The 16,603-nt window shown below is 42.4% G+C and overlaps 1 protein-coding gene across 1 annotated transcript; it reads left to right on the forward strand.

Annotated features, from left to right (window-relative positions):
- The first annotated feature begins 10,279 nt into the window (after positions 1-10,279).
- On the forward strand, positions 10,280-16,288 carry LOC108703563 (TSC22 domain family protein 4). The gene is made up of 5 exons (XM_018239755.2): positions 10,280-10,551; positions 11,734-12,155; positions 13,494-13,633; positions 14,416-14,467; positions 15,239-16,288. The coding sequence occupies exons 2-5, from the start codon at positions 11,745-11,747 to the stop codon at positions 15,434-15,436; spliced, it is 801 nt and encodes a 266-aa protein (XP_018095244.1). The 5' UTR covers positions 10,280-10,551; positions 11,734-11,744; the 3' UTR covers positions 15,437-16,288.
- The last annotated feature ends 315 nt before the right edge of the window (positions 16,289-16,603 follow it).

Here is a 16,603-nt window from a genome sequence, read left to right on the forward strand (position 1 = left end):
CAGGAAGTATACAACATAGAGAATACACTACACAAGTCCCAATACTCACAAAATCCAAAACCTAGGGTAGCTCAAGAGATCCAAAATTTACGCACCGCACTAAAACAAAGAGCAACACATGATTCTGAAAGAACATTGATCTGGACAAAACGGAAATATTACCAAATGGGAAACAAAACTCATACATTACTAGCAAACCAACTACGAAGGCGCTCTAGGCAGTCCCACATTTTAAAAATCCAATCTGATACTGGGGAAGCCCTACATAATCCTAATCAAATCTCATAAGCTTTTCACTCCTACTTTTCAACCCTTTATACCTTTATACCTTCTCAAACAAACAGTACTAAAACACGGCAACTAGCCCAATTCCTAGATGGTTGCCACCTACCCACACTAACAGTGAATGAACTAGAGGAACTTAACAAGGAAGTAACAAACAAAGAAGTACTTAACGTGCTGAGAGCCCTCCCGCTCCACAAATCACCAGGACCCGACGGGTTCTCCAACACATATTATAAGACTTTTCAGGTGGTCCTCGCCCCAATATTGACAGAGCTATTTAACACTTTTTTACGAGGAAGGAAAAAATTCCAGACTCTATGTTATCCTCATACATAACGGTTTTGCCAAAAGAAGGTAAAGACCCTTCTTTGTGTGGAAATTATAGGCCCATAGCTCTCCTGAATAGTGATCTAAAAATCTTTACAAAATCATTGGCCCAAAGAATGAACCCACTTTTATCCAGACTAATTAACCCTGACCAGGTCGGCTTTGTGTTGGGAAGGCAGGCCAGAGACAACACACGCAGGGCGATAGATTTGATAGATATCATCCAAACCCAAGGAATCCCTTCCGTAGTCTGGACGCAGAGAAAGCCTTTGATAGGCTAGACTGGGCCTATATGATACAGTTACTGTAGCACTTGGGATACCAGGGCCCTTTTTTACAAGCGGTCAACTTGCTGTATACAACCCCCTCGGCCTATCTGAAATTAAACGGAGATATAGGAACCCCCGATTCATATTAGGAATGGGACCAGGCAGGGCTGCCCATTATCCCCTTTGCTATATGCCCTTAGTATAGATCCCCTAGCAGCAAAAATAAGGGAACACCCTGATATCTCAGGAATAATGGTAGTTACAGAAGCATATAAAGTATCACTTTTTGCAGATGACGTCTTGCTAACTTTAAGTAATCCCCATGTTTCCCTACCAAACCTACATAATACCTTACAAGACTATAGCAAGGTTGCGGGATATAAAATAAATTGGGCAAAATCTGAAGCTCTCATGTTCCACATAGAAGAAGCCATGAAGACGGCTTTACAAATGGACTTTCACTACAAATGGCAAACTACCCACATAAATTATTTAGGAGTCATGTACCACGCCAACTTTACACCCATGGTAAAACAAATCTCAAGGGACTTGCAAGAGTGGAAGCGCTACAATATATCATGGTTTGGACGTATAGAAATGACTATACTCTCAAAGTTTTAATACTTATTTGAAACTATGCCGATCCAAACTCCTGAGATCTATACAAAAGCTTATATTTACGTATATTTGGGGCAGAAAAAGGGCTAGAATACTACGCTCAGCACTCCTGGCAGGGAGGAATCAGGGGGGCCTGGCAGTACTGGACATAGGGAAATATTACGAAGCATCTCACTTTGGGTGGTTACGACCCCGAGCACCTACCAGATGGGTTCAATTAGAAGCAGCATGGATTAATCCCTTCCATATAAGCAACCTGATACTACCTGATAAACCTAAGGTACAAATCTCGGCTCTTTCCCCGAAGCCTATAAAATTTACACTGGCAATCTGGAGGCAGTGCCAAAGAAAATATAAAATCAGCAAGCACCCATCAGCATTAACAATACTTTATGCAAACCCAGATTTCCAGCCTGGTCAAAGTAAAACATTCCATTCAGACTGGGCAGCTAACGTTTTAACTAGAATTGTCCATGTTTTCAACCCTCTATACTCGTACAAAGATTATACTTGTACAAAAATTATACTTGTATAAAGATTATACTTGTGCAAAGATTATACTCGTACGATGAACTTGCCCACAAATGCAATTGGGACTCAAGGAAAGAGATGGAATACCTACAGATCAAACACTACATTACTACACTTTTTGGGCAACAAAACCAGATTCAGTTAACCCCGTTTGAGAAAATACTGGGAAGCAGCTTCCCCTATAAGGGTCTTATCTCTCAATTATATAATTTGATGAATGTAATACCAGAGGAGCCCTTTACTGAGCATTCATAGATGCAGTATTGGGAATCTACTTGGAAACCTGGATTGACCTCATCACAATGGGGGAAAATTTGGGAGAATGGCTGCAAAATAGCAATATGCACCAGCAGAAAGAGAGAATATATATATATAAAACTATGATGAAGTGGTTCCTTACCCCTGACAGACTTTCTAAGATGTTCCTGCAAAGTAGTCCTATAGGCTGGAGAGGGTGTCAACATAAGGGAACACTGCACCATGTCTTATGGGCCTGCCCAAAGCTGACAGGGTTCTGGCAAGAAATTGTTAATTTAATTATCGCGGTCTTTAAAACCCCTATAGAAATGTCACATTTGGTATTAGCTCTTCCTATTCCAGGACGTAAAAATGCTGCTCAGAGGTGGGTCAATCAAGTATCCGCAGTAGCTACATTAGCAACAACTTCCAAGTGGAAATCCCCAACAATCCCAACTATTAAAGAAATTATTCTCAGACTTGAAAGTAACAAGAAATTTGGGGAAATGACTGTCCGGATCAGCAACACGTTACAACTGAATAGTAAAGTTTGGGGCAATTGGAATTACTACCTGACAACCAGGGATGCTGGAATTTAGTGGTTGATCGTAAGGTGACTTAAGGCCTTATCTTCCCCTTTAATTGTCATTTGTTTGCTCTTCCCTCCTTCTATTTTCCCTTTAATGTTTTGATGTTTTACAGATAATGTCATGTACAAGACTCAAGCTTATCTCTACACTGCATCTCATAATGTTGTAAGAAAGAACGAAAAAGTTCGAGTGAAAGGAATAGAGGAAAGATAGTTTGAATTTCGAATGTTTTTTTGGCTACTTCGACCATCGAATTGGCTACTTCGACCTTCGACTACGACCTTCGAATCGAACGATTAAATCGTTCGAATATTCGACCTTTCGATAATCGAAGTACTGTCTCTTTAAATTTTTCTTCGACCCCCTAGTTCGCCACCTAAAACCTACCGAGGCCAATGTTAGTCTATGGGGAAGGTCCCCATATTCTTCCTAACAATTTCCCGATCGAAGGAATATCCTTCGATCGATGGATTAAAATCCTTTAAATCATTCGATTCGAAGGATTTAATCGTTCGATTGAACGATTATTCCTTCGATCGAACGAATTGTGCAAAATCCTTCGACTTCGATATTCGAAGTCGAGGGATTTTAATTCAGCAGTCGAATATCGAGGGTTAATTAACCCTCGATATTCGACCTTTGATACATCTGCCCCTAAATGATACTGTTTCCACATCAGGGGGTGAGACTGGCTACATCCCATCCCCTTTCCTGGGGGGAAACAAACGTATTAGTTAAATACCCCCCCCCCCAGGTCTATGAGAGACCTCATCTGATGTCACACTCCAATACAATTGTACTGGTATCATGTCAGTGCCGAAAGCTACTCTCTGTTGCCATAGAAACAGCCCATTGCCCTTGGAGGCATGTGATGCTCTTCTCTCACCTCTCTTCACGGAATATCCCTGGAATTTGTATCTTTCCAGCAAAATGTCACAGTCAGACACTAAATCACTGCCCTCAACCTTTCCCACAGGGATTCCTGCAATTTGCCATTAAGGATTCCCAGCCCACCAGCTGCTTCTTCTGCACCAGAACTTCTTAACTCTGAACATTCCACCTGTAGGGTTGTCACTAAATGTCCTTTGCCCTCAGCAAGTGCCCCTTGCCCTTTAACCCCCAGCTCCCGGGGAACAGAGAGAAGCAAAGTTACCCAATACATTCCCAGGCAAGTGCCCCTTGCTCTTTATCCTCAGCTCCCGGGGAACTAGAGTTCTTTCTGTTCCCCAGGATAAAGGGTGAGGGGCACTTTCCTGGGAATATTTTGGATAACTCGGATTACCCAATACATTCCCAGGCAAGTGCCCCTCACCTTTTATCCCTTGGTTCTCGGAGAACAGAAATAAACCTATTCCTAGGCAAGTGGCCTTTGCCCTTTAGCTCTATATAAATCTACATCTGTAGAGGAGGAACATCATTCTTCTAGAACCGGCAGATCCTACTTGTGTGTAGGGTTGTGGCCTAGCCAGTAAAAATGCTGGTTGATCCCAATGTTATTAATAGGGAATAAAGATAAATATATAGGAAGGTCAGTGATCCCAATGTTATTAATAGGGAATAAAGATAAATATATAGGAAGGTCAGTGATCCCAATGTTATTAATAGGGAATAAAGATAAATATATAGGAAGGTCAGTGATCCCAATGTTATTAATAGGGAATAAAGATAAATATATAGGAAGGTCAGTGATCCCAATGTTATTAATAGGGAATAAAGATAAATATATAGGAAGGTCAGTGATCCCAATGTTATTAATAGGGAATAAAGATAAATATATAGGAAGGTCAGTGATCCCAATGTTATTAATAGGGAATAAAGATAAATATATAGGAAGGTCAGTGATCCCAATGTTATTAATAGGGAATAAAGATAAATATATCTGAAGGTCAGTGATCCCAATGTTATTAATAGGGAATAAAGATAAATATATAGGAAGGTCAGTGATCCCAATGTTATTAATAGGGAATAAAGATAAATATATAGGAAGGTCAGTGATCCCAATGTTATTAATAGGGAATAAAGATAAATATATAGGAAGGTCAGTGATCCCAATGTTATTAATAGGGAATAAAGATAAATATATAGGAAGGTCAGTGATCCCAATGTTATTAATAGGGAATAAAGATAAATATATCTGAAGGTCAGTGATCCCAATGTTATTAATAGGGAATAAAGATAAATATATAGGAAGGTCAGTGATCCCAATGTTATTAATAGGGAATAAAGATAAATATATAGGAAGGTCAGTGATCCCAATGTTATTAATAGGGAATAAAGATAAATATATAGGAAGGTCAGTGATCCCAATGTTATTAATAGGGAATAAAGATAAATATATAGGAAGGTCAGTGATCCCAATGTTATTAATAGGGAATAAAGATAAATATATAGGAAGGTCAGTGATCCCAATGTTATTAATAGGGAATAAAGATAAATATATAGGAAGGTCAGTGATCCCAATGTTATTAATAGGGAATAAAGATAAATATATAGGAAGGTCAGTGATCCCAATGTTATTAATAGGGAATAAAGATAAATATATAGGAAGGGTCCTACGTGGGGAGCCATGGGGTTCTGCACTTTGATTACTTTGAGGGGGGCAAAGAAACAACGTATCTGTACTTGTCAATGACACATCTAAATTCATCCAGGGTTGGGCATTCTCTCCACCTTCCCTGAGATCCTGGTACTTCTTGCTCCTTGGACCCCCTCTTCAGTATGGCTGCTGCCGGGCTTCCTTGGTTCTGCCATATTGGTGATATAAAATAACTGCTACTAATTGCTGTGCCATAAGACGTGGATCTGGGCATAATACAGAGTCAATGTTGAGGTTGTTAATGACATAAATAGACTAAAGGGAAATAAATGTGATGATTGTGATACATAAGGATGTGACATTAGCCCAGTGTTTGGCTTCAAAGCAAAGAGAGTAAAAAGGCGACTGAACGGATCCCGTTTGTGTGAGTGGGAGTCGTGTCCTTTATAATATTTCAGGGACATGAAGTACAAACACTCGCCGGGTGCCTATTGAGAAGATACAAAATGCTCTTTTTGTTCTTATTCAGGCAATGTCATATTGTGTAGCTGAAAAGAACAAAGCACACGATTCAACAGGTCTGACCTAAAGGAGCATGACGGGCCTGAAACGCACACGAATGAGGCAGGAAGGGGGTTAGGCCCCCCAATCCCATGCAGAAATATTCAGGCCTCCCTGTGCCTCGTTGTTGCATGTGACATGGATTCCATGAAGTTCTGATATTCTGTAATATGAGCAACATATCCACCAGTTTGGTTGCCCCTGATGCATAGCAACAGCACTAACCGGGGAAACCTGTCAGTTCCGACTGCTGAGCCAATGTATCTCATGTTAAGCGTAAGACTGGGGCGGGACACATGGATTCACTGTCTGAAGATTCGCCATGAGCACACGGAATGTGAGAGGACACCCTCCAGCGCCTGAGGCCTCAGAAGTGGTTAGACAAGACGGCTGAACACTCTCATGATATCTGGCTGCTCTATCACCTGATCTATACTTGGGTCTCCCAGGCTTTCCTTCTATTGTCTTTACTGCAAAGGGACTCCTGTATACTGACTTTATTTCTCACTTTCTGATGTATTCATTTTTGCTTTTCAATTCTATGGCTCTCTATCCTGTAAGATACATTTTCTTTTGGTTGCTAGGGATGGTAACCATAACAACCTACAAAACTGCCAGTATGTTTGTGCAAATAATGGCTGCCCTTGGACCTGTAAATTGCATGCCCCACAAAGCCATTTATTTTAGGATTAATGAGTGAAGGGTTATCAGCAAATATATGGCAACACAACATGGACAAATAAATATGGCGACACCAGGGCAGGATAAAGACAGTAGGACAAGATGGAGACAGTAGGACAAGATGGAGACAGAAGGACAAGATGGAGACAGAAGGACAAGATGGAGACAGAAGGACAAGATAGAGACAGTAGGACAAGATGGAGACAGTAGGACAAGATGGAGACAGTAGGACAAGATGGAGAGAGTAGGGCAAGATGGAGACAGTAGAGCAAGATGGAGACAGTAGGACAAGATGAAGACAGTAGGGCAGGATAAAGACAGTAGGACAAGATGGAGACAGTAGGGCAGGATAAAGACAGTAGGACAAGATGGAGACAGTAAGACAAGATGGAGACAGTAGGGCAAGATGGAGACAGTAGGACAAGATGGAGACAGTAGGACAAGATGGAGACAGTAGGGCAGGATAAAGACAGTAGGACAAGATGGAGACAGTAAGACAAGATGGAGACAGTAGGGCAAGATGGAGACAGTAGGACAAGATAGAGACAGTAGGACAAGATGGAGACAGTAGGACAAGATGGAGACAGTAGGGCAAGATGGAGACAGTAGGATAAGATGGAGACAGTAGGACAAGATGGAGACAGTAGGGCAAGATGGAGACAGTAGGACAAGATGGAGACAGTAGGGCAAGATGGAGACAGTAGGACAAGATGGAGACAATAGGACAAGATGGAGACAGTAGGACAAGATGGAGACAGTAGGACAAAATGGAGACAGTAGGACAAGATAGAGACAGTAGGACAAGATAGAGACAGTAGGGCAAGATGGAGACAGTAGGACAAGATGGAGACAGTAGGACAAGATGGAGACAGTAGGGCAAGATGGAGACAGTAGGACAAGATGGAGACAGTAGGACAAGATGGAGACAGTAGGACAAGATGGAGACAGTAGGACAAGATGGAGACAGTAGGACAAGATGGAGACAGTAGGACAAGATGGGGACAGTAGGACAAGATAGAGACAGTAGGACAAGATAGAGACAGTAGTTCAAGATAGAGACAGAATGACAAGATGGAGACAGTAGGACAAGATAGAGACAGCAGGACAAGATGGAGACAGTAGGACAAGTTAGAGACAGTAGGACAAGATAGAGACAGCAGGACAAGATGGAGACAGTAGGACAAGTTAGAGACAGCAGGACAAGATGGAGACAGTAGGACAAGATGGAGACAGTAGGACAAGATAGAGACAGTAGGACAAGATATAGACAGAACGACAAGATGGAGACAGAAGAACAAGATAGAGACAGCAGGACAAGATGGAGACAGTAGGACAAGTTAGAGACAGTAGGACAAGATGGAGACAGTAGGACAAGATGGAGACAGTAGGGCAATATGGAGACAGCAGGACAAGATGGAGACAGCAGAGCACCATGGAGAAAGTAGGGCAAGATGAAGACTCTAAGGTAAGATGGAGACAGTAGAACAAATATATTCTACACCTCCCCCCTCCAAATTTTACCTTTTTCTGAAATTATGGCGTTTCTTTACACCATCCCCTGGTAAATGCAAAATCAAGCAGAAATATATTATTTATCTGCCACACACAGATGTGCCAAGAGCATCAAATAGCAGATATACAATATTTCTTTTACATTTACACAGGGATAGTCTTCTCTCTATTTCATTCCTGTCCGTATATTTCTATATAGTGATCACATCACCCTCATATATTTATATATAGTGATCATATCCCCCTTATATATTTATATATAGTGATCATATCCCCCTTATATATTTATATATAGTGATCATATCCCCTTATATATTTTATATATATAGTGATCAATATCCCCCTTAATATATTTATATATAGTGATCATATCCCCTTATATATTTATATATAGTGATCAATATCCCTTATATATTTAATTCTATAGTGATCATATCCCCTTATATAATTTATATATAGTGATCATATCCCCTTATATATTTATATATAGTGATCATATCCCCTATATATTTAATATAGTATCATAGTCCCCCTTATATAATAGTGATCCATATCCCTGTGATCATATATATTTATATATTTATAATATCATAACCTTATATATTTTATAATAGTGATCATATCCCCCTTATATATTTATATATAGTGATCATATCCCCCTTATATATTTATATATAGTGATCATATCCCTTATTATTTATATAGTGATCATATCCTTATATATTTATATATAGTGATCATATCCCTTATATATTTATATAGTGTGATCATATCCCTTATATATTTATTATTAGTGATCATATTATATATATATAGTGATCATATCCCCTTATATATTTATATATAGTGATCATATCCCCCTTATATATTTATATATAGTGATCATATCCCCTTATATATTTATTATATAGTGATCATATCCCCTTATATATTTATATATAGTGATCATATCCCCTTATATATTTATATATAGTGATCATATCCCTTATATATTTATATATAGTGATCATATCCCCCTTATATATTATATATAGTGATCAATCCCCTTATATATATATATATAATAGTGATCATATCCCCTTATATATTTATATATAGTGATCATATCCTTTATATATTTATATATAGTGATCATATCCCCTTATATATTTATATATATAGTGATCATATCCCTTATATATTTATATATAGTGATCATATCCCCTTATATATCTATAATATAGTGATCATATCCCCCTTATATATTTATATATAGTGATCATATCCCTTATATATTATATATAGTGATCAATATCCCTTATATATTATATATAGTGATCATATCCCTTATATATTTATATATAGTGATCATATCCCCTTATATATTTATATATAGTGATCATATCCCCCTTATATATTTATATATAGTGATCAATATCCCTTATATATTTATATATAGTGATCAATATCCCCTTATATATTATATATAGTGATCATATCCCCCTTATAATATTTATATATAGTGATCATATCACCTTATATATTTATATATAGTGATCATATCCCCATATATATTTATATAGTGATCATCATTCCTCCTTAATATACTGATCATATCCTCCTTAAATGCCCCATTTAATACAAGTCAAGACCTTATTTGCCCTTGATGCTGCTGACTGGCATTACTTGCTACAGACAAGTTTATTATCTACAAGGACTCCAAGCTCCGTCTCCATTATGGATTTGCCTAGTGCAGTCCCATTAAGGGTATAAGTGGATATTGTTACATCCCAGGTGCAGGACTTTACATTTATCAACATTGAATCTCATTTGCCACTTAGCTGCCCAGATTGCCAGTTAGTCAAGATCCTGTTGCAAGTGCCACATCCTGGATGGAATTAATTGGGCTGATAGTTTTGTCTCATCTGCAAACACTGATACATTACTTACAATACCCTCCCCTAAGTCATTATATAGACCAGGTGACCATTATTAGCAGGTAAGTGCAGCAGATTGGGGTGAGGCTACACAGAGTAGGGGGTGCAGTGGATTTTGGAGAAGGAGGAGGAGGACGGGAGTGTAAGAGAGAGAGGGGCAGAGACAAGTTGAGGAAGAGTGAATGGGAGAGTTAGAGGGAGGGAAGGAGGAGGAGGAGGAGGGCAGAGAGGCAGAAGGAGGCAGAGGAGAGACAGAGACAAGAGGTTGGACTTCCTGACACAGGAGATCAACAGGCTGAGCGAGGAGGGAGGGAGGGAGTCAGAAGTGGAGAGAGAGAGGGACAGAGACTTGTTTCAGGCAACAGAAGAAGAAGTGACAGACTCAGAAAGCAGCAGCTGTGAGAAGAGAAAGTTTCCGGGAGTCGTGTGAGACATGGAGCATCCCTGGGTGTGAGTTGGGGAGCCAGGGGGAGTCACACGGAGGGAAGGTAAGTGGGGAAATGGGGCCGGTGGGGGAGAGTTAGAGCTGAATGTTCCTAAGAGTGGGCGAAGGAGTCAGTGACCAATAGAAGGAGAGGAGGAACAGGGGCCACAGGGGTGACAGAGAGAGTTGCACCTTATATCTGAGAGTGAGGGGACAGGAGCCGAATGTGAGTGTAACAGACGGAGCTTTCCTCTGAGTGGAGCTGACTGGAGAAAAGAGAAACTGGGGGTAAACTGAATGTGTACAGTAGGGGAGATACATTATATATACAGTGTATGTTCTGCTGGGGCAAGTCTCTCTCCCTATATACAGTATGGTCACAGAACAACCCCTCAGTGACTTCTAATATCCTTATCATTTACAGTAGGGGGTACATTATCCCTTATAATACATGAGTGATACTCAGAGTTCCCTGTATAACTCAGCCTGCAGCCTTGTGTCTTTATATGGTCACAGAACAACCCCTCAGTGACTTCTAATATCCTTATCATTTACAGTAGGGGGTACATTATACCTTATAATACATGAGTGATACTCAGAGTTCCCTGTATAACTCAGCCTGCAGCCTTGTGCCTTTATATGGTCACAGAACAACCCTCAGTGACTTCTAATATCCTTATCATTTACAGTAGGGGGTACATTATCCCTTATAATACATGAGTGATACTCAGAGTTCCCTGTATAACTCAGCCTGCAGCCTTGTGCCTTTATATGGTCACAGAACAACCCCTCAGTGACTTCTAATATCCTTATCATTTACAGTAGGGGGTACATTATCCCTTATAATACATGAGTGATACTCAGAGTTCCCTGTATAACTCAGCCTGCAGCCTTGTGTCTTTATATGGTCACAGAACAACCCCTCAGTGACTTCTAATATCCTTGTCATTTACAGTAGGGGGTACATTATCCTTATAATACATGAGTGATACTCAGAGTTCCCTGTATAACTCAGCCTGCAGCCTTGTGTCTTTATATGGTCACAGAACAATCCCTCAGTGACTTCTAATATCCTTATCATTTACAGTAGGGGGTACATTATCCCTTATAATACATGAGTGATACTCAGAGTTCCCTGTATAACTCAGCCTGCAGCCTTGTGCCTTTATATGGTCACAGAACAACCCCTCAGTGATATCCTTATCATTTACAGCAGGGGGTACATTCTTTGGTTGTTATTTTACAGGATCTCCGGCAATGAGCCTCGGCAAGAAACGAAGTGGCTTCCAGATCACCAGTGTGACTAGTGACTACCAGCCGACCTCTCCAGTCTCACCAGTAGCCAATGAAGGCTCTCCCTCCCCCACACCCACAAATGGACTCCGCTCACCCCCCACCTCTCGCTTTCGGGTGGTGCGACTGGACCAGGCACCCTTAGGTGGGGGGCGTCGGTACAAGAGAGGGCGCTGGAGCTGTGTGGAGTTTTATCACCCAGAGGTGGGCTCTACAATCAGGGTTGGGGCAGGACACTCTCTGGATTCGGGGCTCCCACGCGCCTCTCCTCTCCGGTCCCCATTACTTCTCTCCCCAGGAGCTGGAGGGAAGGCACCAAGGTCACAAGGGGCCCCAGTGCTGGTTGAAGGAACAAGCTCAGATATAAGAATTGAGGTAAGTGGGGCAAATACGTTTATTTGGTGGTTTCCACTTGTCTCCATTCTGTTCTTTCCTCATTTCTTTGTTCCTCCTCATTCCTGTGCTGTTAGTTTTGGCCGTCACTCCTGGGCCCATTCCTACTCCCTGCAGCCTCCCTTCATCTATTGTCCCAGTGTCAGTGTGAGGGGCACAGCAATCCCCCCACTCTTATTTACTGCTGGAAGAGACTCACCCACTCTCTTACCCCCTTAGACTCACAGCTGCTTCTGCCTGTATCACCTTACAGAGGGAGGTGCATATTAGAGTGTAAGCATTGCTGCCTACGGGTCCTAAATACATAAAGGCAGTGTCATGGCTCCTGATGAGATTCGCCCTAGTGTGTGTGAATGAGTTCGAAATAAGCTCAGTGGGGCAGGGTCTGATGGGAATGGGATAGGGACCTTAGATTGTAAGCTCACTGGGGCAGGGACTGATGGGAATGTGATAGGGACCTTAGATTGTAAGCTCACTGGGGCAGGGACTGATGGAAATATGATAGGGATGTTAGATTGTAAGCTCACTGGGGCAGGGACTGATGGGAATGTTATAGGGACCTTAGATTGTAAGCTCACTGGGGCAGGGACTGATGGGAATATGATAGGGCGTTAGAATGTAAGCTCACTGGGACAGGGACTGATGGGAATATGATAGGGACGTTAGATTGTAAGCTCACTGGGACAGGGACTGATGGGAATGTGATAAGACCCTTAGATTGTAAGCTCACTGGGACAGGGACTGATGGGAATGTGATAGGGACCTTATATTGTAAGCTCACTGGGACAGGGACTGATGGGAATATGATAGGGACGTTAGATTGTAAGCTCACTGGGACAGGGACTGATGGGAATGTGATAGGGACCTTATATTGTAAGCTCACTGGGACAGGGACTGATGGGAATGTGATAGGGACCTTAGATTGTAAGCTCACTGGGACAGGGACTGATGGAAATATGATAGGAATGTTAGATGTAAGCTCACTGGGGCAGGGACTGATGGAAATATGATAGGGACTTTAGATTGTAAGCTCACTGGGGCAGGGACTGATGGAAATATGATAGGGACCTTAGATTGTAAGCTCACTGGGACAGGGACTGATGGAAATATGATAGGGATGTTAGATGTAAGCTCACTGGGACAGGGACTGATGGGAATGTGATAGGGACATTAGATTGTCAGCTCACTGGGACAGGGACTGATGGGAATGATGTGTAATTTCTGTACAGTGCTGTGACATGTTGGTGCTCAGTGGGAGGGGCATCACAACAAATGACTGATTTGCTCCCCACTAAATGACCCCTCTCTCTCCCCGTACAGCTTTCTGCCCCAATACAGAGCCCATTGGAGGCCCCAGTTGCTGCTTCTCACCCTGAAACTTCTCCAGCCCAACGGGACGACTTTACTGAGCGTCTGATATTGGCGAGATCTGTGTTCTGTGTGGGAGGGGACAATGACAGGTGAGCTCCCACTGTGCCCAATACCTGCCCCACTAACACTAATAGCACCAGCTGCCCCTCCCCCCATTGCTCTCAGGAATCCCAGTTACATATTAGATCCTATAGGGACTGGCCCAGGGGTCTCATACAGAAGCTGCACCCCCAAACCCTCATATAGGGGACCAGTGTAGAGTTGTCCCACGGGCAGTGCAACAATAAAGGACCAGTAAATAGAGTGACAGGCAATGGGGGGACCCAAGGTACGTCCTTAGCACCCACTTATTATTCACACAAGTTCTCAGCTCTTACTTCCCCTTTACAGACAGGGCCCCTAGAATGAGGGGGTGTCAGTGCCAGACACAGAGCTGTGAGATTTATTTCCCTGCAGAGTCTGTGACTAAAGCTGGTTATAGACGCAAAGATCTGATCGTTCAAATCCTCGAATCATCGGACGTCCCCATCTCCCAACCTGCCACTGACCTTCAGTTTAAATAAAGTAATAAAAGAAGAGATGAGCCGATGTTCTGCCCCTACAGTAATCGTACGATAGTTATGTCTGACAAAGCTGGTGACAGTCTCCCTCTGAAAAATCTACAAGGGACGAACAATGTCGGGACTTTCCACACACGGTCCGAAAATCGTATAAATCGAGGATTCGTACAATCGGATCTCTGCGTCTATGGCCAAGTTAACCTGCAGCTGCTCAGTGGGGCCTCTAGTGGCTGAATTGTGTATTACATTTATATTAGGAGAATACGATCCACAAATTCTGCACTAACAACATTCCCTTTGTCTTTCCCCAGTATTTCCAGCAACAGTTTGGTAGCAATTGACAACAAAATTGAGCAGGCCATGGTAAGTACCTGCCCCAAAACTTATCCAAACAGTGTCAGTTATTTGGGGTAACTTCAGGGGTACCCAGGGTACAAATAATAACTCACTCTAAATCTCCCCCTAACTGACCTTCAGACTGGGCCCCCTTAGCTCATAACAAGGTTACAGATATATAGAAACATTGGGGTGTCACCCTGCTATAGTTCCAGGGGTACCCAGGGTACAAATAAACACTCACCCCAAATCTCCCCCTAACTGACCTTCAGTGTGGGCCCCCTTAGCTCATAACAAGGTTACAGATATATAGAAACATTGGGGTGTCACCCTGTTATAGTTCCAGGGGTACCCAGGGTACAAATAAGCACTCACCCCAAATCTCCCCCTAACTGACCTTCAGACTGGGCCCCCTTAGATCATAACAAGGTTACAGATATATAGAAACATTGGGGTAACAGTCACCCTGCTATAGTTCCAGGGGTACCCAGGGCACAAATAAGCACTCACCCCAAATCTCCCCCTAACTGACCTTCAGGTTGGGCCCCCTTAGCTCATAACAAGGTTACAGATATATAGAAACATTGGGGTGTCACCCTGCTATAGTTCCAGGGACACCCAGGGTACAAATAAGCACTCACCCCAAATCTCCCCCTAACTGACCTTCAGACTGGGCTCCCTTAGCTCATAACAAGGTTACAGATAAATAGAAACATTGGGGTGTCACCCTGTTATAGTTCCAGGGGTACCCCCCTACTGAGCTTGAATCTCCACTAACACTCTCTTCCATCTCTCCAGGACTTGGTAAAGACTCACCTCCTATTTGCTGTCCGTGAAGTGGTTGAGATCCTTAGAGAACAGATAAAAGATCTCACAGAGAGGAACGGTCAGTTGGAGCATGAGAACAGTCTTTTGCGGTCTCTTTCAACACCTCAGCAGCTCTCTGAGTTGCAGTCTCGCCTTCAGACATCCAAAAAGGGGGCTGACCATAAATAACAGTTCCATAATGACTACCAACCCATTCTGACACTAGAGAGATGGTGAGAGGGTCACAGGTGGGTGCACAACAGAATGTGGATAAAAGGAGAGACTCATCGCTGACATCTCAGAACCCCTCTCTCAGACACTACCAAGCAAAAGATCTAACAGAATGGAATATTTAGGATTCCGAGGCTGAGAATTCCATGGTGACCAAGGATTCAGGGGCTGAGGACTCCATGGTGGCCAAGGATTCAGAAGCTGAGAACTCCATGGTGGCCAAGGATTCAGAGGCTGAGGACTCCATGGTGGTCAAGGATTCAGAGGCTGAGGACTCCATGGTGGTCAAGGATTCAGAAGCTGAGGACTCCATGGTGGCCAAGGATTCAGAGGCTGAGGACTCCATGGTGGTCAAGGATTCAGAGGCTGAGGACTCCATGGTGGTCAAGGATTCTGAGGCTGAGGACTCCATGATGGCCAAGGATTCAGAAGCTGAGGACTCCATGGTGGCCAAGGATTCAGAGGCTGAGGACTCCATGGTGGTCAAGGATTCAGAGGCTGAGGACTCCATGGTGGTCAAGGATTCAGAAGCTGAGGACTCCATGGTGGAAGATGCTAAATGGGTTCTCTTGAGTGTTTCCATTCAGAGAGATTCATGAAAGAAGATTCTACGGTCAAAACTCATGGTTCTGGATTTTATAGTTGAGGATCCTGCCAATCTGAGGTCTCTATGGTTGAAGAGAAAAACCAGACAGTTGGAGAATCCATCTGTGAAGATAACTGGGAAGTCTATGGAGTTCACAACTGACCATGAATGGTACCTGTGCAAGTTCTTCAGCTAAATCCATCATACTTTGTTCCATTGCCTGACATCTAATACTGCTCGTTAACCCCAAACGACTTTCTTAATGGATTAATAATGTGTGGAACTTTGCATAAGGCTGGCATGGGTCCACAGGGCATCATTTATGAGGGCACGTACAACTGTATCTTGGCAGCTCTTATTTTGTACGTATGTGATGGGTCAGCCTTGTGCCACCATGGACACCAACGTAGGTGCCATAACTAGTGCACATTTGTATCTGCCAATCTGAATTCCTGATCCCAAATCCCCATGTTTTGCTATAAATCCATATGGATGTCAATGTCCCCTCATGAGAGGTTTATGGTCAGAGCAACTGTGTG

The sequence above is a fragment of the Xenopus laevis genome, chromosome 3S (assembly GCF_017654675.1).
Source record: "Xenopus laevis strain J_2021 chromosome 3S, Xenopus_laevis_v10.1, whole genome shotgun sequence".
Taxonomy (NCBI): Eukaryota; Metazoa; Chordata; class Amphibia; order Anura; family Pipidae; genus Xenopus; species Xenopus laevis.